This window comes from Nothobranchius furzeri, chromosome 12 (assembly GCF_043380555.1).
Source record: "Nothobranchius furzeri strain GRZ-AD chromosome 12, NfurGRZ-RIMD1, whole genome shotgun sequence".
In the NCBI taxonomy this organism is placed as follows: Eukaryota; Metazoa; Chordata; class Actinopteri; order Cyprinodontiformes; family Nothobranchiidae; genus Nothobranchius; species Nothobranchius furzeri.
This window is the reverse complement of record NC_091752.1, coordinates 56396185-56420322: the sequence shown is the minus strand read 5'-3', so window position 1 is coordinate 56420322 and position 24138 is coordinate 56396185. Positions and strand designations below refer to the sequence as shown.

The 24138-nt window shown below is 43.0% G+C and overlaps 2 protein-coding genes across 4 annotated transcripts in view; one reads left to right on the top strand and one right to left on the bottom strand.

The window, feature by feature from the left end:
• The window catches only part of prkcab (protein kinase C, alpha, b), a 239375-nt gene extending 220394 nt beyond the window's left edge, over positions 1 to 18981 (bottom strand). For all 3 annotated transcript variants that reach the window (XM_054750570.2, XM_054750571.2, XM_054750572.2), the window contains exons 1-2: positions 18556 to 18981; positions 18432 to 18463 (exon numbers count right to left, since the gene is read on the bottom strand). In XM_054750570.2, coding sequence (XP_054606545.1) covers positions 18432 to 18463; positions 18556 to 18725 — 202 coding nt within the window. In that variant the 5' untranslated portion in view covers positions 18726 to 18981. The remainder of the gene's footprint in view (positions 1 to 18431; positions 18464 to 18555) is intronic.
• A 2484-nt stretch (positions 18982 to 21465) lies between these two features.
• On the top strand, positions 21466 to 23576 carry LOC107376521 (uncharacterized). Its single transcript, XM_070542737.1, has 4 exons — positions 21466 to 21589; positions 21665 to 21720; positions 21798 to 23440; positions 23521 to 23576. The coding sequence occupies exons 1-4, from the start codon at positions 21567 to 21569 to the stop codon at positions 23542 to 23544; spliced, it is 1746 nt and encodes a 581-aa protein (XP_070398838.1). The 5' UTR covers positions 21466 to 21566; the 3' UTR covers positions 23545 to 23576.
• Positions 23577 to 24138: the final 562 nt, after the last annotated feature.

Sequence of the window (24138 nt, the reverse complement as noted above, 5' to 3'; positions counted from 1 at the left end):
TCGTAGTGTTTTTGATTTTTTACCCTTCTTCATGATTCCTGTCGGTCACTGGATACTGACCTCTACTCCAGGATTTGGATATTCAGCACACGGACCACATCACCAACCTCCATAACCCACCTCTCATCTCACCCAGTGCCCCATCCACCAGGACGCCCCGCTTCTCTCCGCCTCTGCTCCCTCTCCTGCGCTTCCCCCGGCTCTCTACCTCTCCCTCCTCCAGCCAACATATACACGCCCCACAGTAAGTTCTGCTGAACACCTCTGCCTGCCAACAATGGACTTTGAAATCAGAACCTATGCTCACCTGTGTTCTCCCTCCTCCAGACGCTGATCTGTTGTTGCAGTTCCAACCACAGACTTATCTGTGCATCCTAAGTTCCTCCTTTATAAAGAAATCATTTTTACCATCCGTTTTTGGTCTGTGTTGCATTCTGCATGTCTTGGGTTAAGTACCTTCCTCCAAACATGACAGATTTGGAGAAGGCTTATGATCGTGTCCCCAGGGGCACCCTGTGGGGGACACTCCAAGAGTATGGGGTGGGTGGCTTTCTGTTAAGGGCCATTCAGTCCCTTTACCAGAGGAGCGTGAGTTTGGTCCGCATAGCCGGTAGTAAGTCGGACCTGTTCCCAGTGAGGGTTGGACTCCGCCAGGGCTGCCCTTTGTCACTGGTTCTGTTCATTACCTTTATGGACAGAATTTCTAGGTGCAGCCGTGGTGTGGAGTGTGTCGAGTTTGGTGGCAGGAGAATCTCATCTCTGCTTTTTGCCGATGATGTGGTCCTCCGAGCTCCATCCAGCTCTGACCTTCAGCTCTTGCTGGGTAGGTTCGCGGCCGAGTGTGAAGCGGCTGGGATGAGGATCAGCACCTCCAAATCTGAGACCATGGTTCTCGACCGGAAAACGGTGGCTTGCCAACTCCGGTTCGGGAGAGAGGTCCTACCTCAAGTGGAGGAGTTTAAGTATCTCGGGGTCTTGTTCACGAGTGAGGGTAGGAGGGATCGGGAGATCGACAGGCGGATTGGTTCGGCGTCTGCAGTGATGCGGACGCTGAGCCGATCTGTTGTGGTGAAGAGGGAATTGAGCCAGAAAGCCAGGCTCTTGATTTACCGGTCGATCTACGTCCCAATCCTCACCTATGGTCATGAGCTTTGAGTAATGACCGAAAGAACGAGATCACGGATACAAGCGGCCGAAATGAGTTTCCTCCGTAGGGTGGCCAGGCTCAGCCTTAGAGATAGGGTGAGGAGCTCGGACATTCCGGAGGGACTCTGCTCCTCCGGATCGAAAGGAGCCAGTTGAGGTGGTTTGGACATCTGGTCAGGATGCCTCCTGGACGCCTCCCCGGGGAGGTGTTTCGGGCATGTCCTGCCGGCAGGAGGCCCCCGGGTCGACCCAGGACACGTTGGAGAGGTTACATCTCCAATCTGGTCCGGGAACGCCTTGGGGTCCTGCCGGAGGAGCTGGTGGAGAAGGCCGGGGAGAGGATAGTCTGGAGCTTCCTAGTTGGGATGCTGCCCCCGCGACTCGGACCCGGATAAGCGGAGGAAGACGACGACGACCTGGCAGAGAGCCTTCTCTTGCCTTCCGACGCCTCGCTTCCTGGTTGGCTACAGGCAACATTCAACAAGCGGTGCTCTTATTTGTCCCCAAAAATCACACCAAGATAAGACATCATGTTTAAAATCTAGGATTCATGATAAAAGTGGTCCCGTTGTTCTTCTGGGCAGACCAGAGTGCTTGTAACACACCACAAAATGTAGGATAATCTAAGATTAACTTTAGAACTGTTCTGGTAATATAGTTTACCCGTGTCAGGTTTTGATTAACACTAAATTCACCAGAGCCAAGCTTGCTGTGATCTGCTGAACTATTTTAAAAAATGTTGCAGAACTGTCCTGCACCTTGCCTGAGAAGTAAAAATGTAGCTGATATCTGACAACACTTTTCTGTAAGTGAAGCCAGAAGAGTAACACTGACTAGACCCAATGCAAATCTCACTGATAGAGGGGGTCCTGAGCCTCCTGTGAGTGGGATGGGAGATTGACAAGCTGTTGGGGGTGGGAGCGGGTGGCTAAAAACAGTCTGCAGATCCTAATATTGTTGCTAGGACAGGGAGAAAAAACTGACACCGGAACTAAGGTCTCACGAGATATGTGAAATCGACAGGACCTAATGTAAATCTTACAGATGACAGCTGTTGTAGCACCACTGTGTAAGGAAACAGGTAGGTAAACAAAACTGCAAATATGTGATCTTAAAGCATGTCTTTTTGTTTTATTGTTTAATATTTGGATTAATGGGTCTGAGGGTGGAGGCGGGTTGGCTGGTGGGTAGACTGACGGAGATGGTCAGAATATCAGCGGGAATGAATTTATCAAGCGCAGAGCTCTAAATCAGACATCTGACAAGGTTGGTTGCCTTCCTTTGGAGGTTTTCTGGGCATGTCCCATTGGGAGGAGTCTGCAAAATTAATTTAATCCATTTTGGAATGAGGCTGTAACATAAACTAAAAAGTGGAATAATAACAATTGTGCTTAACACTCTTTCCTTAGCTCAGCGGTGAGCCGTAAAATGTAGTTTTAGTATGATAAACTCAGAGCATCTTTGAGCTGCATGCCGGTGCCGTTGGTTTTGTAAGAAAGTTGCAGGTTCAAATACCAACTCCATGCTAAGTATTACGATAGGCAGGTGAACTGGGAGACCAGGGAGTTCGGCTGTAGCGTGTTTGAATGACCCAGACGCGGAGGAGCGAGCGTCGGGAATAAACAGGCACGCGGTTTGATTTAGGAGTGACTGCAAGACCGGACCAGAAGGAGGGCCGAGCGGATACTCCAGAATAGGAAAGACTTGACTTACTGAGTCGATGATAGTCGGGGAGTTTGGTAGTAGGGCTGCAACAAACGATTATTTGAATAATCGATGAATCGGATGGGGTCTCGACACAATTAATCGATTAACCGGATTACATAGGGACATTTTTAAAAACTGCTAGGGAAACGTTATTTTTCTCCTTCCTTCACTTTATTAAACACAACATTATTAGAAAACAGTTCAATAGCAGAAAAACAACATGCCATCACCTAAATTGTCTTATAAGGTGTATAGACAGAGACCCTAAGCTACATCTATCTGTGACCTAAAATGCTTGGTCCAAGTTAAACAGCTTAAAGAGGAAGTCAACCCTTACCAGAGTCTAACTCCACTCCCACTTCATGTTTGAAAAATGCAACACATGCTGTTGCCTGGCAGACCGAGAGGGCGGAGCCGCTAACAAACACACACTCAGGCTCACGACAGCATTGTGACATCATAATGTACCAGTTTACATCATAGCATACTTCTTAGCCAATAGCGGTGGCAGATTTAAATTAAAATACAGTGCAGAGTTTTTACCTGACAATGGCACAACACTGCCAGTTTTAGGCTGAATATTTAAATTTTAACTAAGATGCACTGAAGTGCCAAATTATTGACGACACGTATCTGCAGCACGATTAGACACTCGTTTATTTAGCTTATCAGCAAAAAAAAGTTTATTTGGGGTGACTTGCTCTGCAATTCTCATCTGTTTTGTTTGATCTCATCTGTAGACATTTATTATAATTGGGGATGTCAAACAACTAATTTTTAAATGTAATTAAACATAGGCTGTGAATTAATCAAAATTAATCACTATTTCCAAAAATGACTGAAAAAATACTAAATAAAACAAAAGTAAATGAATGCCATCCTCCTTGCGATGATGCCCTGGGCAACTGCCATAAAGTCACATCAAGAAATGCTGCTGATCATTCCAATAATCCCAAATAGACTCACATTAGGCCACATGAAAGCAACTGAACCCAAAAATATATTAACCAGTATACAACTGCACTCACACAACACGCCTGCAGCAACAGTTAGGACTCCTCCCTCCCTTTTAAAAGCGTTTTCGCTTCCGAGGACATTGTGGTTGTAAAACCACATGCTAGTCTAAGTCTGGCCCCGGTGTGATCAACCAGTTTCTGCGGGAATGTGACGGCGGAACCGGTTCGCAACAGAGCGAATCGTTCCCCCCCCCCCCCTATCTAATAGCGTTGCGCTTACGATTTTATAGACTTTTTTTACGAGCTTAGGGCATGTCTAGCCTGTGTAATAATCCGGGGCTTGGGTGAATCACTTTTGAAAAGTTTTTAACTTACCCGGACACCGAGCTCTCTCCTTCCTCGCTGATGATTCTGACATGCTTGCGTTTAAGATGCTGCATCATCACTGTAGTACTCCCGTGCCATGCTAAGTCTGACCTACAAACGTTGCAGGTAATGAATGTCTTCGCCTGATTTAACTGATAATGCTCCCAAACTTTAGAAGTTTTTACTTATTTTGGGTCTCGCTGCTTCTGCCATGTTCCTCTTCCAAATACCTGCCGGCTCTCCGGTCTGTGCGCAACGGCGGGCGGGAGTGGAGGGGGCTTTTGGAATAGTTGTGCAACACAACAAATCGATGATGCATTTCGTTGCCAACGCTTTTAGTAATCGATTTTCAACTAATTTATCGATTCGTTGTTGCAGCCCTATTTGGTAGTCCATAATCTCACGAGTCGGATCGTTGAAACGATGACTGAGTAGAGGCCATCGACATTTAAATATTGGACAATGGGTTTCCATAGGCTCCAATAACACGTTTTGAGGCCAAATGGGAGGTGGCCACCACCGCCATTTTGACCGTGTCACAGGTTCCGTCAAGCCCAGACAATTCCACAAAAGGGAAGAGAGGTGGAGCTGAGGGTGGGGCTGTAAGGCTGGGATCAACTGACGACACCCGGTAGAACTAGCTACAAGCTAACCTGAAGCTTACCCAAAGCTAATGCGGAGGTGGGAGCTAAGCTAACGGAGGTAGCAACCTAGCTACGACCGGAGTTAACTGTGCACAACACCAGAGCTTCTGAGTCAGAGATACGCCGGGCTGACCGCTGGGTAAAACCGGGTGGAACACAGAGGTCCCCGAGAGCTCCACAAGCTGGCAGCCACACAGCAGACAAGCGCCGCTGCGATCTGAGAGATCATTTAAACCAAAACATGTTTTGGTACCAGGCTGTAAACATGTTTATTTCTGCTGTGAAATTGGTATTTTTAACATGGGAGTCAATGAGGATTTGCTCGCTTGCAATGATTTGGGTATTTATTGCCCCCTATCGCCAGTGAAAATACACACTGTCTCTTTAAAGTCCTACTACGCAACTTTTTCATATTTCCAAATAATTTTCTTGAGCCAGTATGTGTTAAAATGACCCTTTACAAGGTTAATGATATGTCATTCAGACCCCCACCGTCCTCTGTGGCCAGAATGTCACACTTGCAACTTCAGAGTGTCGGTCGGGTCCCTGTTGGACTTAGTAAAGTGGAGCTGCAGACTGCTTCCAGCAGTTTCCTGCATGTTTTAGATCATGAACACAGCTGATTTGTTTGACTTAGTGATGAACCACTCCTGTAGAAAGTAATGAAGGCTGAGGAGACATTTCAGCAGTTAGACTAAGGTGTTAAAACGACAAACGCATAATGAGGAGATAAGTTTCACTTCTGGGATGTGTCAATTACCGCAGTTAACATAGGTCTAGACAGGAAATCACATAGCTTCAATGTAAAATCCCTGGTAATTTTTTTAATAAAAGTACTGTGGCAATGCTATTTCATATTTATGAAGCTTACATGTGACCCAACGGCTTATTTACTCACAGCATTGTTCCAGAAGTGCAGCAGTGTGTTTTCATGGCTTTATTCCTGGCAGTGGAGAGGAACAACATAATATGTGACATCAAACAGCGATAACAACGTGATGTCCTTCTTTTGGGTTTCATGGTGGATTGCTTAAACAAACCGTAATCTTTGAAGTCTCGAGGGATCTTGTGATCGAGTGAGGAGCATGGCAGAAAAGCCGCTTCGCTGCTGAGGCTCCCGGTGAGCACTTGAGTGCAGTGATCGTAGCGAGTAAACCGTTCCGCTGCCATTCGGTGCCGCCGATGCGTTCAGTGTGCAGCCAGTGTTGGGTGTTAAAAAGACAAATGCACAGGGGATAGGTTTTGCTTTTGGTTTGAGAATAAAAAATGAACACTAGGGGGTGCTAAAAACAAGCACAACTGCCAAGTGTGCCTTTAAAGGAGATATGCCCAATCCTGGTCTTGGAGGGCCGGTATCCAGCGGGTTTTGGTTTTATCGCTGCTTCAGCACACCTGATTTCAATCAGCAAATGATTAACAGGCTTCTGCAGAGCTTGATGAGCTGCTGCACAGGTGATTCAACCTCTGAATCAAGTGCGTTGGACCAGAGAAACCACAAAACCTGCTGGATACCGGCCCTCCAGGACCAGGATTGGGCACCCCTGCATTAAAGTCAATGCCTTAAACATTTTATTAGACTTTTCTCATAAATGGATCAAATTTTATCTGTCCAAAAATGTCATAAACGAATATATCCTGATTTAATGCCAAAAGTGATGCCATCATACAGCTCGTTGTCCGCATCTGTATCAAGTTCAAGAATGTTTATGATGATGATAATGTCCTTTCATTTCACATAAAGCTCCTCTAACATTCTGGGTTAAGAACATTCAGGTTCACGATTGAGCGAAGTACAAATAATCCACAGTCCAGAAGTCTTTATCCATACCTGCCTAGTCCTAATCCTCATTATCTCGCCCTTTATATTGGAGAGTTTTAATGAGCTTTTTGTCTGCAGCTCAGACTGAGACAATCCTCTTAAGGGGACAGAGGAAAGTGTCTCTCTGTATTTAGGGGCACTAGCTGGCACACCGACTAAAAAGCCTTTTGGGCAAACATTCCAGAGGTTCTCCAATTCAACCTGACAAGCTACCCGTTCAGCAGAGAGTTAGGATATTTCTAGACTGTGTGTGACTTTGTTGGTCCTTGAAACATGCAAACATCTGAGCTTATGAGCAATGGAATGGAGATTTTAGAGTAAAGGTTAGAAATTGTGCATACAATTGAATATTTCATTGTTTTATTTACAATATGAGACTACCCCACATGACTGCAATCAAAGAAAGCAGGTGTGATGTGTGTAGTAAAGCTCAGAAGAACTGTTACCATGATAACAACCTGGAAACGGCTGACTTTGCTGCTACAGTAAAGAGAAAAGGGCGAGCAGGCTGAAGGGAAATAAAGGGTGGAGGGGAAACTAGAGGAAGCCAGAGCAGAAAGGGACATTAAATATGGAGCAGAATTACACCAAAGTACCCGACCAGCTAAGCACCCCCTCTCTGTGCTAATTAATACTGAGAAGGGTTAAATATTAGCTCCCATTATAAAAGAATCTGCCAGTGATTTCATCTTTCATTAAATCCGTTTTAAGTGCAAAGACAGATGACTTTGTACTGATTTCTGAAACAGAAAACTCTCCAGCAAGAATCTGATGTCAATCACATTTTTCTTTTCAATGTTCCGACATTTCAAAACAGTTTCATGAAGCATTTAAAGTGAAAGAGCTCAGATGTTTTCCTTTTACAGCGCCGAGCGTCGTTTCAAATACATTCAATGATTTGTTTGGTAGGAATTATTAAACTTGTTTCTAGCAGTGTGCTACATCTCAGTAAAACTAAAGATGGCTTCATTGTTTTTAATTTATGGTATGGCATTAGCAGTATTTATATTTGGTTAAGGCCATAAAGTTTGTGAAGAAGCAGAAAGAAAATGCAACAGATTAAGGATTTTTCTGAAGAAAATACACATTTCTAAATGCTGGAAACCAAGGCCAACTCTAAATCATTCATTTATTCAGTTTTCTAGGCACTGCATGGTGGCATAGTTGGTAGCTGTTGCCTCAAAGCTAGATGGTCACAGGTTCAAACCCAACGTTCTGAACAGCTTTAGCATGTTCTCTCCATGCAGGTCCAACTTCCTCCCTGAAACATGCATGCCAGGTTACCCGGAGACTCTAAATCAGGGCTGTCCTATCTTTTACAGACACGGGCCAAAATCGTCCGATTAATAGTCCGTGTGGGCCACAAAAATGTTACTTTATTTTCTTTATTAAAAAATGAAAATTGGTGGATTATTATCCTCAATATAGGCCCAAAGTAGGCAAATAAGTAACAATCTGAAGATGAAAATGCCAGAAAGTATCACTCTGCAACAGCAGCCTGCTGGAGAGACTAAATTTTTCATTCTACAAAAGCAATTGGGAGCTGCACAAAGCCGTTCTGAGTGCCACAAATGGCCTCTGGGCCACACTTTGAACATGCCTGCTCTAGGTTTTCCATAGGTTTTGTCGTTAGAGGGTTGCACGGAATAATTTTTTATTCCTGCTCTCACTGAATTTCTGACAATTACTGCTTTTACCAGAGACCTTTTTCATTCACTCCTGCTATATTTGCATCTTTGTGAGTTGCAGTCTCCATCCTACTGACAATCTTGGACCCGTGGTCTAATTTTAGCCAACCACTCACACCTGCAGATGTTTCACAACCACCCGCTCCCACGGGGATTTGCGTTGGGTGCTGCGGGATCCCAGGCCTAATGCAGGGTTCTAGTGTGAGCGTGTGTGAGCCAGGCGACCTGTCCAACGTGTCCCCCACCCCTCACCCAGTGAGAGCTGGAGCACCAGCACCCAGCGATCCTACAAGATTTAAAAGATGAGTGAGCGAGTTTCAGAGTAGAGCAGAAGGGCCCTTCAGATGGTTCTAACGACACTTGTGAGCTGCAGCGCTGAACCTGATGTAGTGAGATGTTTATTGTTTGGGTCTCCCTCTTCAGGAGTTGCACAGCTCTTGTCCTCATGTTCCAACACCCCCGCACTTCTGCTGCTTGATTGGTTAATGAGGTGCACGGCTCCTTTTCTGAGTGATTGGCTCTGCACCTACACTGCCATTAGGGCTCTGTGACAGCCTCTCGCTGCATCGGCACATGCACCATGCCGCCCACAGTGTGTTAACAAATGCTCCAGGCAGAGGTGGAGCTACCTACACCTAAATCCTGTGATAAATACATAATAATTAACACTTGATGAGAAGTAGATTGCCACTGGGTTGGAAATGAGAGTAGGCAAATTGGCTCGAGTTGATATGCAAATTTTATTTTTCAAACAACTGTAAAAACAGGGTTGATTGCGGCTAAGAAGATGTCACCATGGAGACGCACATCAACACAGAAAAGTGGAAAGACTGGTTACTGAGAAATGTGTGCAAATGGCGTTAGCTAAAACAGTTTCCAGTCCTTTAACAAGATAAACAAGATAAGATGGAGGCAAATGTGGACACAACAAATGTTTTTTTCTGATTGAAATCCTGAAAAATCTTTGTTTCAAGCGAAGCCGTTAACCAAACTCAATCCTGTTTGTCTTTTAGGAAAACATCTAATGAACCGTCGGTGGTTTGAGAAAGAACAAGTGAACAGAGGAAAACTCCCCTGTTGGTTGGTTTATAATCCTGACCTCTGAACTGTTTGTTCACGTCTCCTAAATGCTGCCCATCACTGATCAGACATCTGACATTCATACGCGGTGCAGGTGTTCGGAAATGTAAAACAACTCTCCGTATTTCTGCTTGACAACGAGCTTTTTGTTTTCTTGAGTTCGTTTTTGGATCGACCCCCAAGTGGTTACAGTCTCAGTAACAGCAGGGTTAATTCAGTTGGCTTCAAATTATTGACTAAAGCTGTTAGTCATTCATCATGTAGACATAATATCTACCACTGTTTTCATTCCGCTGCCTTTCTTTTGCTTTGAGCGTCACACTGTTTGCCTTTTCTCTGCCAAAAACTCAGCAGCAAGAAGCCAAAAATGTGTAAAAGGCCTTTTTGACTCCATCATCTTTTCACCCTCACACTTCCACCCATGTAATTGCAAAATCTTCCAGTGTTTAGTCTTGCACTTATCCGTTCACCTCTCCCTCCTCCTTAGCTCTTTTCTTTCCACACTAGTTGCATTGTTACGCCTTTGCCCTTTCCTTCTTCTCCTTCCTACTGTCTCTCTCATCTTTCTCATGTCCAGACTCTCCTTTGAGCAATGGGCTCTCAGCTATCCAGATGGCCTGGTCATTTTCCACAGAAGCTCTACTTCAAAGGCTGGGAAAGAGGAGGAGGCCAGGGGAAGATGCAGAGCGTCCACCCTGGTGACAAGTGATCTAACGCTGAGACACACTCACTCACTCCCATCCCCTCTGAGGCGTAAAGATGGACCAGGACCTAAAACGACCTATTACCACAGTGAAATTTGCTCAATAATCCTAGTACTGAGTTCGTTATTGTAAAAGACGACAAAAAAGATCGAGCTGTTCTTTTTACCACGTCAGCAAAAACAGTTTTACACACATTAGTAAAATGTTTCTGTTTGACTCAGCACAAGCTGGGAGGAGTCTCGAAGGAGAAAAAAAGAACATTTTTACAACCTAATGAGCAGAAATCTTGACATGTGCTGTTGACATTTTTCTGCTTAGTCTGTCCAGCTTGCATGTGCAAAGTGTTTTCTTAATCTGCAGGAGGATTCAGAGTAAAACGTTCTGCCTTTTCACACGACGGTTTGTGAAGTAAAAGAAAAGCATGAAAGACGACTAAAATGTCCCGTTTGTTGTCTTTCTTCTCATGATTCTATCCAGATGCATCATCAGTGAAAATAATTAAATATGAGGCTGCAGCGACAAGGTGCTGGAAATGTTCCATCCATGAGGACAGCATCTTCTAGACTACAACCACCCAAGGGTCACTCACCCATTCACACACATGCACACTTTGGTAGTGATGAGCTGCGATGTAGGACGGAGGCGAGGCTGCCGAACACAGGCACCACCGATCCGTCTGACCACCATCAGCAGACAAAGTGGGTGGCATGTCTTGCCCAAGGGCACAATGACTGCAGCAGGCTGAGCAGGGAGCAAACCAGCAACCCTCCAGTTACTAGTAACTCATCTGCCACTGTTTGTTTATTTAACCTTTAATTATCCAGGAGAATTTTTCCAGCTGTGGTGGTGGCGTGGGGGTGGGGGGGGGGTTATGACACGTCTCACCTTTATGTTAATATTGTTTTATTAGACGCACTCCACTTTGAACTGCACCAATCCAGCAACTGCTGCATTTAATTAACTAGCATTTACACCAATATTTGCACAAGAATAATTTTTGTTTTAATCTCTTAGTGACACACTTTGCAGAGAGGTTTGGCATTTAATTTTTCTTGGCGTCTGGAAAAACATCTCCTTCTGCCCCCTTTATTTTGGTCAAAGATCATTACTGGGCTGGCCCTATTAAAACCGTTCTACACCCCTGCTTAGTAGACTTAATGAAGTTTTTTTAAGCCAGTATAAAAATGACTGAAACACAAATTTACATATTTGGCATTATTGACCAATATCTTTTATTTAATTTATTTGCTAAGAACATCAAGATGCATTACAGTGAACATTATAATAAAGTAAATTTTTCTAGTGCAGAGTGGAGACAACCCATAGAAGCACTGATTTGATCTCATTTCAGAGGAAAATAGAACAGGTCAGATGCACCTAATAAATAAAATTACTAACAAACTCAGGAATCTGTTTCTTAGCTTCATTGTTCTGGTGCTGAAAACATCACTAATGCGGATCAAAGGAGATACACAGATGAATGCACCTCTTATTTATTATTTGGAAATTAGTGGGTGTGGTTTACATCAATACATTATTTTACATCTGAAGTTGATATGGATTGATCAGAAGTTGCTATGTGTATTGTTAATTTGAAAACTATTTACAGAGCAGCCTCAGAATTGAGATTAAATATGTTTGATCACAATAGTAAAGGAACTATTACAGAACAATTTTTCCAGTAAAATCAGAACATTACTATTTAAGTGCATGAATTAATACATCTGAACTCATGCAGCAGGAACTAGGAAATATGAAATACTAGAACCAGACACAACTTTTTTTTTTTGTATTTTAATTTGATTAAACTGATTTTTTCCTAACGTTGTTGGCATTTTTCCCACACAAAGTTAAACAAAACAATGTTGATTAAGGTGTGTGAGAGAGAGATAGAGAGGGAGAGATAGAGAGGGAGAGAGGGTTAAAATAATTTTAAAAAACCCGACCGGAGCGGAGGCAGTGACCGACGCAGCACAAGCCGTTTTCAGCTCTGTCTTGTCAAATGCACCATGTACGTTATGAAATAAGTAACTTTAAATATTGAACTGAAAAAGAAGCGATCTGAAGAAAACCTAGGGAGTACTGAAGAAACGTGAGCAACAGTGAAGCAAGCACAGAGAGATCCGTTACTGTCTGTGTGTGTGCGTGGATGCCTGGGCCGAGCAGACTGAGCTCCCAGCTGCAAAGTTTTGTGTGTAGGGAGGGGCGGGCGCTCAATGTAACTGGCCAATCACAGAGCGGGAAGACAGTCAGTTATCCAATGAGAATTTTCCTACAGCACAATTACAGATATTTACGAGTTGTACACTCGTTTCGCGCTCGTATTCGTCAAAAATGCTTTATCCGTACGCTCATCCCTAGCTGTAACCACCCTGCCCTGCCTCCTCCTCCTCCTTGCCGCCTGCCGGCTGTGATCACAAGCAGCAACACAGTAGTTCCTGCTGCTTCTTCGGGAAACGGCGCAAAAATAAATAAATAAAAAATAAATGAAACGGGATCGTGTAGGCGTGGCGGTGGGATTTCAGCCGTGGCGGGCCCCCACAGCCACGCCTATGTAAGGGAAACACTGACAACGATGATAACAGACATAGTTAGCTTTACATCAAAGAAAAACAGGTAAGATAAAAAAATATACGAGACAAAAATAAGATCAAACAATTAGACATAAAGACAAAGGACTGTTCTTATGCAAGCAATCAAACAGACTTAAAACAATCTTTAAATAATCAGAAGCAGGAACATTGTTCAGAAACTATTGATTGCAATGAAATTTTGAACATTGGGAGCAGCAAACTGGAATGATGAGCGGCTAAAGGAGGTGCAAGCTTTGGGACTGTTGATGGCAGGAGCTCCCATTCTACCACAGGGCAATCTTCTAACTCCTGAAACAAGCACACTGTGGCTTTTTTTCCCCAGAGTACAACTTACAATGCATTAATTCCTACTAGAGATCTCCGCAAATGTATTAAAAGATGAGTGAAGGGCCTCTTTAAGGTTTAGAGATGGTATGCTATAGACCAGGCATGTCCAAACTGTGGCCTGGGGTCATTTATGGCCCTTGCAGCGATTCTGTGCAACAAATGTAGTCTCTCCAGCAGGACGTTGATGTAGATAAAACGGTTCTAACATTTTTGTGTTCAGATTTTTTGTTATATGGCAAATGAAACAAATGTGAAAAAAATCATCATCAAATAATTTTTGCTTTTTAAATGTTTATTTAAAAAAAATTGGGGCTCGCGAGTACTATTAACTTGACAATTTTGTCCCTCATCTTGAAATGTCTGGACTCCCCTGCCATAAATTTTGGTTTTAAAGTGACAGTGTGTAGTTTCCCTGGTGATAGTAGCCTGGCCTGCCAGACTCGTCCTCTGTTTAATTCTGCACAGAGAAAAAGTCTGGTAACTCACAGGCAGAGAAGCACATGATGGGCAGGACTAGGCAGCTCAAAAGTAACCAATAAGAAAAAAGACGGGAATACCGACTGTACCGCGCAACGCTGAAGTTTTTTAGCTGTAGTCAAAAAAGGCGTCTGGCGACAGTGCAAACATCTTTCTTTAGAAGAAAGGCTTTTAGCGCTTCTACTTGATGTGGTTTTAAAAAAATGTCAGAGTAATTTAGAACAAAGGAAAGAGCCGCAGCGAACTCCGCTTCAGTCGCCATGTTTATGACAAACTCTGCGGTGTGTGACGTACGCTGCTCAGCGCTGATTGGCTCAGTTAGAATTTGCACGTCGGGGGTGATTTGAATAGGAGAGTTGTGTGATGAAAGTTTTGTAACCATTTGTTACAAATCAGTGAATGCATTTTGTCCTCACGGGCTTCCGTAGAAGGAAACATGGCATCCAATATGGCGTCGCCCAGAGACTTAGACCCGCTCACATGTATTTTAGAACTGATTTTTATGATTATATGTTCTGAAACTGCCAATATTTTTCATCAAATTTGTGTGTGTGTGTGTGTGTGTGTGTGTGTGTGTGTGTGTGTGTGTGTGTGTGTGTGTGTGTGTGTGTGTGTGTGTGTGTGTGTGTGTGTGTGTGTGTGTGTGTGTGTGTGTGTGTGTGCGTGTGTCTTCTCGATCCCCAGTGAGTCGTGGAGGATGGCTGCTTATACTGAGCCAGGATTCTCTGGAGGTTTCTTCCTGTTAAAAGGGAGTTTTCCTCTCCACTGTCGCTTTATGCTTGCTTGGTATGAGGATTGCTGTATAGCCACTGACACTAGTCAGTGACTTGATGCAATTTGCTGGGTTCCTTATATAGGAAACATTATTTCTGATTGGCTTAATGAACTGTGAATTGGAATTTTTATTATGTGAAGTGTCTTGAGACGACTCTTGTCGTGGTTTGGCGCTTTATAAATAAACTTGACTTGATCAACTGGGTGTCTTTTCATTCATTTGCAACATTTCAATGTATATTTCCAGAGATTAATGGTAAAAACTACACATTGTCACTTTAACGTGTTATTGTTTTAGTCAACGTTTAAAAATGTTTTTCAAGCATTTGAATCATGCACTTGCAGTTGTCGTGATTTCCAACAACACTGGCTAAATATTTGGTAAGATTAAATTCAGTAATAAAGTACAACATTACATAATCACATCCATGCATTTACTGGAGTAGTTCAAGTCTACGCAGCAGACCCACATTTTACCTTCAACTGTTTCTGTTTTAGACACAATAACAAGATGAGTCACATGAATGGGAGTTAGAAATGAAATTAAAACAATAATAATCCATGTGGGCACGGGGAGAGGAGGAGGAGTGTTGGTGACGTTTGAGTTGAGTGTAAATAGTATTAGTGTGGATCTCAGCATGTCCATGTGGCAGGATGTGTCACTGATGCTGAATCTCCTCTGTGGTTTACATCCTAATCAAGTGAAAGAGTGTAGTGTGTACTAAATGATGACCAAACAGTAAAAACAAAAATACATGAACATAATTATTAGCACCTCCCTTCTCAAAGATAGACCCGTCACAGTCTGGGGAGCTGCAAGAGCTCTGTCCTCCACCCACACTATTCCCTTTAGCGATAAAGACTTTTCGAGCTGCGCAGTGCCGCAGTGGTTAGAGCTGTTGCCTTGCAGTGAGAAGGTCCTGGGTTCAATTACCGGCATGGAGTTTGCATGTTCTCCCTGTGCATGCTTTGGTTCTCTCCGGGTACTCCGACTTCCTCCCACCATCCAAAAACAAGACTGTTAGGTTCATTGGTCTGTCTAACTTGTCCTTAGGTGTGAGTGTGTGTGTGGTTGTTTGTCCTGTGTGTCTCTGTGTTGCCCTGCGATGGACTGGTTCTCTGTCCAGGGTGCACCCCACCTGATTACCCGTTGACTGCAGGAGATAGGCACCAGCCACCCCCCACCCCCAGCACGTCCCTGCGTGGACAAAGCGGGTTCAGAAGATGGATGGATGGATAAAGACATTTCCTTGGACAAAGTCCACCTTTAACACCAGCAAGTCACAACTGAGCGGTCGGGGTGGGGAACACGGGTTAGTTCAAAACGATGACTTTTCAACACACAGCAACATGCTGGAGGCAGCCTTTCATCAGCCCATGAAGCAATCACAGGATCTTACTTTATCACCTAGTTAATGACTCCCAAATAAGCTGCTCCTCACGCAGTTCCATCATCTGCAGCATGGATACCATCATTAACCACCAGAGTCGCTGAGGCACAGGCATCTGACCTTAAACACTCCCGCATCAGAGAATATCAAGTCTTCAAAATCACAAAGTCTCTGCTAATAAGAACACATTTTCTCTTTTTGGTTTCATTTGCATGAAAAACTCCACTAAACTGAGCGGAGTCACACACCGGTAGTCTCTTATAGCATCAAGGAAGAGATGTGACATTTATAACATGCAGATAAGGTTCAGGGGAATATTCCAAACACGTGTGGGATCTGTTTGGGTGCTGGAGGCTGAGCACACATCGGTGACATTTAATTCAAGTCTGCAGCATCAGGCTGTACCTTGACCTTCTAGAGGGACATCTCCCAGCATGATGTCGGTAACTTTGGTGCAAAAATACAAGCCTATTGTACCTGGAGAGAAATCAGATTGTATTTTTGATTTAATGAAATTTTGAGAAGTGTGTTGTGTAATATTCGTGGTAAATGTGTCTGTATTTGCAGACCTGATACGAAGTTTGTTTCTTTCTACTAGAAAACACCCAGTTTAAATCAATATTCATCATCATTTTGTTTAGCAGAAAGTTTTTCTTTCTAATTATGAATTTTTTGCTTTTCTTAAGCAAGTAAAAAAAATTGTGCATTTAAGGTTCATATTCATACGCTGTAAGTGTATCTGAATTGCTTCTGATGTTTATGACGAAATCCAATAAGAGGTGTAAACATGGTGAATGATAATTGCCTCAAACTTCTTGAACAGCAGAGGGTGCAACAGAACATTTTAAGTCTCATAAATCAACCATTTCTCAATCCTTTTAGCTGGAAAGCTTCAGTCTTTCACTGTGAGTCATCAGAGCATCACTACATGATGTTTCTGTTTGAAGCTTGTGGTCATTTCTACAACTTTTCCAGAGCTGATCAGCCTCCACAACTGAACACAATGAGCACTAATTGTTCTACCAGCTGCAGCTGGTGGTGGTCCCTGTTAGGAGCAAGCTGAGTCAATATATAAAGAAGACAGGGAGAGCTCAGAGGTAGGACGTTAGTGTCTTCTCAGTCCAGATTGATTCTGTTTTTTCCCCCAGCCATTGTGTCTGAGAAGTACTGGGTGCTGCTTCTCAGTTCCAGTCATGGCTACTGGACTCATTTTGTGGTAATTTGGTACATGTTGGAGGATTTGATTTAATCAGATGAAAGTGAGGGATGAAAAAATTCAATCTGATATTTTCTCTTGCAGGATGTCCTGTTTGTCTTTACTGTTGGATGCTAGTGATGGATTTGCAATCTCTAGGGGTAAGTGTTTTAAGTTTGTATAAAATGTTCATTTAATGGTTTCTATAACTGCATGTTGTTTTTCTTCCTCAGGTGGTGACTATAGACTAGATCCTGCTTCCCAAAACCTTGATGATGACTCCACTTTAAATTTTGACCAGGGAGAGGCTTTTGCTGAACAGCTCTCTGGCCTGATCCCTCCAGCTTATATCCAACCTCTAATAGCCCAGCCACCAAGGATGGTCCCACTTAAACTGGAGACCGTGTATCCTCATAGTGATGATGAGATAGTGAAAATTCTTAATGGTGTGTCAAGACAATGGGAGTCGAACCTTCTTGACCCGATCATATTTCCTTTACCACTTGGTAACCCAATTGTGTTCCAGCCTCAGTCTGCTCCAATTTTTTATCCAAGTGAAAACACCATCTCATTGATCACTGGTCAAACTCTTCCACATCGAAGCCCAACATCTGCCCAGTCCTCTCCCTATGAAGCTGCATCGTATCAGTTTTGGCAACCTGCAAGTACCATGGCAGCTGGATCTCCCTATGGTTCCCTGTACCAGCAGCTCTACACTGGTTCCAGTCAAAGAGGCGACTCCAGTAAGCCTGCTGTCCAAGTCCTTCTGAACAGACTTCCAGGTGTTTCTGAAGAGCCTCTGTCAACCTCAAACGTGGTGGGATTCGTGTGGCCTCCAGCAATATACGGTCCTGTTTCAGTCCAAATGCCAGCCGGTGTTCCTCGTATGAATGCCAAACCTCCTGTGTCTTTTAACACTGCAGAACAGTCTGGTCACACTGGTAAGACTGGTAATGCTCTTGGGCGGAAACTCCCAGCTCAACCTCGAGCAGCAGGCCGATCTTTCAAGAAAAACTTTCAAGTCTCTAACGTCGCCAATGAGATCCCATACTTGGGTAAAACAAGCCAATGGCCACAGAAGTTTGTCTTCCCAGAGAAGTACTGGGTTCCTCAGATGAGAATCCCCTCAAGAGCGAGCCAGCCTGTCAGTTCTCAACCACTTCGGAAGAGCTTTGTTGTCCGTTCTAAAAATGCTTACCAACGCAAGAGGTTCCTGCAAACCAAAACCACTTATATTCCTAAATACGAATTCTCAAAGATGAACTATGCCAACTCTCCAGAAGAAACTGCACCAACCCCAGCCAGAAAACCTGTGCAACATGGATCCATCTCAGAAAATGTAGGAAAAACTTCAAGGTATGTATTCCCAGTTGAGACCTACATGGGTTTTTATTGCAACACAACTATCCTGTGAGTAACGGTTTGTTTTGTTTGCAGAATGGCCTGCCTTCAGGGGAATGAATGCATGAAATAAAGTCTTTTACATTGAATCTTTGCAGATGAGTGGGTATTAATGTGATTCCTAAATGATTACATTTATTATACAGCTTTAAAGTGCCTTACCTTGGCATTGAAATCCTTGTTTCCCAAATCCCCTGGAATAAAGACAAAAGATTTAAACCTAGACATTGAAACAAATCTATAGGACAAAAAAAATTAAAACTATCCTTCAAATTCAGCAGCTCACCATATGAAATCCGTACAGTGGCTACAGAACGTCGGCTGCTTGAAGAATCTCGCAGTAAACTTGTGGTTTTTCACTTCGTGCACGTTCTTCTGCCGCAACGCTCCTTTCCGGGCGAATCTGTTCCCAACCCCTGTCGAGTCATTGTAATGTAGGAGATGCTCGGCCATCATGGGGGCAAAAATAAAAGTTAAAAGACCTAACTAGAAGTCCCGACCGACGTCGGTGATGCTGCTGACGCGTTTGGTCCTCTCCTCTCTCCCTCAGCTCTACAGCTGAGCGCTTTCTCATTCAAAGTGACGTAACGTGGTGGAGACGCCTGTTTCTACGTACGGGGGAATAATTACGCTAACAATCTTACTACTACACACCCTCATGTGAGATATAAGTACGCAATGGGAAAACCAAGTAAACTTAATTAAACTACTGGTCTTTTGATGGACAAGCTTTGACGTATTAACATGTAATCTGTTAAAATTGTTAACATTCAAAAAGCTAAAACAGTCTTAATTTAAAGCTAATTAATTTAGAGAATTTCTAGATTATTCCTGGCTAGATAAAATGAGGACAAGAGCCGTGTGGGTTGTAAACTACAGGAGCAGTGCGCCATCTAGTGGACGCAAAGGTCAACTGACGAGTCTACTTGAATCTCGTGTTAAATTGAGATTTTACAACTTTTATGTGATCAATTTGGTACTTGGAAGTTTTTTTTCAAAGATCTCAAGTTGTCACTACGAACAAACTTTTTTCTGTTATTTGCTTTTGAATAAGTTTGAATACAAATAGGCTTAAATTAATGAGTAAAATGAGGGTGCATGAAATGCCTCAACATTCACTTACTTTATGCAGATCTGCCATCACTAATATGTTGAGTTTTGATGCTGAAAGCCATAAAACTGTTATAATCTGAGATTTGATTATAGCTGTACAAGTGTTCCCTGTGATGGACCGAAGACCTGTCCAGCGTGTCCCTGGTCTCTCACCTGTCGACGGTTGGAGATAGATACCAGCTCCCCAAACTCTATTGAGGAAAAAGCAGTACAGGATATGAGTGTATAGTTTTTCTCCACAAATCTAATGAGTAAGTCTTGTGGTGAAGATGTAATATTGATTGTAGTGTAATTGGAAATGCATCAAAATGTTTATTTTTCCTCAGGAAGTTAAAAGAGTTAGGCTACTTCACAATTATTCAGGACAGCTATACTGACCGCTTTCCACACTCGACTTCTTTCTTCTACAATTTGCTCTTTAACTGTATTATTTCCTGCTATTTCAGCTGTTAAGTTTATTTTTTCTATAAGCGGTTTTGTCTCCCCAGAAGAAGCTACAATGATGTTCTGCTGAGCTGTGGTAGCCTCATGGAGGGGGCCATTGGCTTGAACACTGCTGCTAACCACTTAAACATTCTCCCTCTCCTGATAATAACATTTTACTGTCTTTTCAATTGAATGTGCTACTACTAGTTTACTCGTTTAATTATAGATTCACTAGGATAAATACAATAAAGTTTATCTCTCACCAAATAGAGTATTTACTAAGAAATCACAATGTAACCATAGAAACGCTACTTGGTATATATGTTGGGGGGAGGGGGGGGGGTGCTCTGTCTTCTCGATCCCCAGTGAGTCGTGACGGATGGCTGCTTATATTGAGCTAGGATCCTCTGGAGGTTTCTTCCTGTTAAAAATGAGTTTTCCTCTCCACTGTCACTGCATGCTTGCTTAGTATGAGGATTGCTGTAAAGTCACTGACACTAGTCAGTGACTTGATGCAATTTGCTGGGTTCCGTATATAGGAAACTTTTTACTGATTGGCTTAATGAACTGACCTGTATTCTAATGTTTACTGTGTGAAGTGCCTTGAGAAGAATCTTGTTGTGATTTGGCGCTTTATAAATAAAATTGAATTGAATTGTTCAAACAGTACTCCATTTCATATTGCTGTGTCCAGACATCTAGAGAGAAATCCTAACACCTTAGTCACAGTTTGGGACAGCAATAGCTCAGGAGCAGGGGTGCCTCCAGAAAATTTTAAGGGGTGGCCGCCGGCCGGACAGGGCCGAAGACATTTTTGGGGTGGCACACTATATTGGTCCTTGTGGTAACTCTGGGAGAACTTAGCCTGTGGCAATGTATTGCATTGCTACTTTATTTTTTATTTTTTTAAAACAGTACGTACGTGGCCAAAAAAATGTCACTTAAATTTTACAAACACAAACATTTCTGAAAAATAAATTTCATTAATTTGAAATGTTATTTCAACTTTTATTTTAAAATGTATTTATTTATTTCACCTGTTGCTGTGTTCACAAAAAACTATGAAGATAAAAACATTTTTAATATGTGAGCAGCAAAAACATATGCCTTATTTTTCATTCTGATTGTTTCTTTATTCAATAATTGTATTATTTTTTATTTTATTTTGCATTTGTGTCTTGAATAAATAAGATCAATTTATGAATTCAGGGAACATTAACGTTACTGTTCCCTGAATTCAGCTAATTTCCCTGGCCACCCTTTGGGGGCGCTATTGCTCAGGAGATGGAGCCAATTGTCCAGTAATCAGAAGGCTGCAGGATCAATCCCAGCTCCCTGCAGGGAACCCTGCCGCTATGTCCACAAGCATGACACCTCACCCAGCAAGGCCTGACTCAGAAAGGTGCTGTACAGATGCAGGTCATTTATCATTCATCATAAAGAACAAAAAAAAAGTTCTAGTTATTTTGGTTAAATGTCAATGTTTTTTTAATGAAAAATTATGTGAGGTATTTAAGAGAAATATGTCTGGAAATGTTGAATTTCTCACTGAACAAATCAGTGTTGCTCAGCTGACACACCTGTAAACAATCAGCACTAATTGCGCTTCTAAAAGCAGCTGGTAGCTGTCCTCGTTTATATTTAAAGAGCCCTAGAGGCATCTCACTACAGGAAAAGGATTTCTCTCATGTCCAGGTCTAGTCTGTTCCAGAGAACAGCCTCTGAAAAGTAGTGGGAGCTGCTTTTCAGCCAACAGTCATGGGTCTTGTGCTCTTTTTGTGGTAGGTGGCAATATGACTTGGTGTGTTTTGGGGCAATTTCCAAGTAAGATGAGTTGTAACTTGATTCTTTTGCAGGGTCTCTTTGATATCTTTCCTGTTGGAGAGTAGTCTTGAGTTTACACTTGTTGAAGGTAACATGAAATGTCAACTGCATTGAGTTTCTATATTTGATTCCTTTTTAAATTTCAACTGCTTTGCCTGTTTTTAGATGGACATTACCGGCCCACCTATGCATCTCAGAACCTTCATGATATTGATGATGATACCCTTTTCTCTGATCTGTCCTTTGATGAAGGAGAAGGGGAGGACTTGGGTAACCCACCAAGTAGCCCTGTCGACACAGCCTTTGGAAAGCCTTTGGTAATGTTGCCACCTGAACCAGTTCCACCTAGACAAAACGTACCCAACATAATTGCGCAACCAGTAAGCCAATATTACTCTGTGGAAGTGCCACCCATGGTGGTGTCAGCTGGACAAGGTTTTCTCTGTAGCTATCCTTCAGTTGGACAAAATGTTCCCCTTAATTTTGTCCCATGTAAACAAAACTTGCCCATCACATTTGGGCTACCACCAAGCCAATACTACTCTGTAAACCTGCCACCCAAGCTGTTCCCACCTGGACAAGATGTACCCCCTACCTCAGTCCCAGCTGGACAAAACCTACCTGACGCAACTGGGCAACCACCAAGCCAATACTATGTGAATGTGCCACCCAAGCCGTTCCCAGCTGGACAAGATGTACCCCCTACCTCAGTCCCAGCTGGACAAAACCTACCCTATGCAACTGGGCAACCGCCAAGCCAATACTACTCTGTGAACATGCCACCCAAGCCGTTCCCTGCTGGACAAGATGTGTCCCCTACCTCAGTCCCAGCTGGACAAAACCTACCCAATGCAATTGGGCAACCACCAAGCCAATACTATGTGAATGTGCCACCCAAGCCGTTCCCAGCTGGACAAGATGTACCCCCTACCTCAGTCCCAGCTGGACAAAACCTACCCTATGCAACTGGGCAACCGCCAAGCCAATACTACTCTGTGAACATGCCACCCAAGCCGTTCCCTGCTGGACAAGATGTGTCCCCTACCTCGGTCCCAGCTGGACAAAACCTACCCAATGCAATTGGGCAACCACCAAGCCAATACTACTCTGTGAATATGCCACTCAAGCCGTTCCCTGCTGGACAAGATGTACCCCCTACCTCAGTCCCAGCTGGACAAAACTTACCCAATACAATTGGGCAACCACCAAGCCAATACTACTCTGTGAATATGCCACCCAAGCCGTTCCCTGCTGTACAAGATGTACCCCCTACATCAGTCCCGGCTGGACAAGATATACCCAACACGGTTGATCAACTGTCAAGCAACTTCCTCTCTGCAAATGTTCAACCACCAAGTTCTCCATCCTTGAATACAGCAGAGTGGTATGGCCAGAATAATGTGATTGATTCAACTGAATATGCCTCTCCACCAAAGAAGCCCTCACCTCAAAGTCAAGGAAAAAGTAGGTCTGAAGACTGGTGGGACTACTTTTTTTCCAACTTCTTTGGAGACGAGGACCTTGACGAAGACTTGGAGCCACAAAACTCTGTGATTGGCACTGAAAAATACTGGTTTCCTCAGGTCGGATTTTCCTCAAAAGCTCAAGAACCACTCACCCCCCCTCCTCCACGTCCCCAGATTTATATTGTCCACACTAAAGGGAATTATAAACGAGGAAGAGTTGTCCACACTAAATCGGTCTACTCTCCCAAGTATGAGACACCAATATTGAAATATCCCAAGGGTTCTAAGGCTTCTGGAGGACCGTCAGATAATCTGTCGAACTTGCTTGAAGATCATTTAAAGGTTTGTGCAGTTCATCAATCCTCATCACAAGTATTATGAAATCTGAATAATTCATATGTGAAATAACTTTTTTTTTTCAGAATGATGGGGAGGAAAGCGACTGACCTATGTAAGAAATAAAGATTTTAAATTTCAACTAGAGTTCTTGCATTTTTGCTGCCTGAAGTGAGATGTGTATTGAAAGCTGCAAAGGCTTCTGCCAACTCATGCAAACACTTGAATGGTATTGTATGGAAATTAGCTATTTTTGATTTGTGCATGCAAGTGTCTTCAGTGTCTGGAGCCTTGATGCTCACAACAGAAAATGTCTTAAACAAACCTATATTCTTTTTCCTCTGGCAAATTTGGAGCCTTCAGGATAGAAAAATACAAGCCAAAATCTTCTAATTGAGGGGAGCATCTTATTTGTATGTGAGAACTAAAAATGAATAACTTGGAGTGGATAAATTGTCTGCACTAAATGGTTAAATGCACTGACAAACAATCCCCCCCCCCCCCCCCTTCACAAAAGTATAAGCTTTGTGTTCAAGTAGGTCTTACAAACTAGAAACTCCTTTAACCCTTAAATAACCCAGGTGTATTGTAGAAAGTTATAGTTTCTACATTCTTGTATTGCATATTTTTACAGACACCCTTCATAAATGGATCAAATGATAGGTTTGTATCTGGACTATTTTTTTTTTTGTCGTCTTTCCATG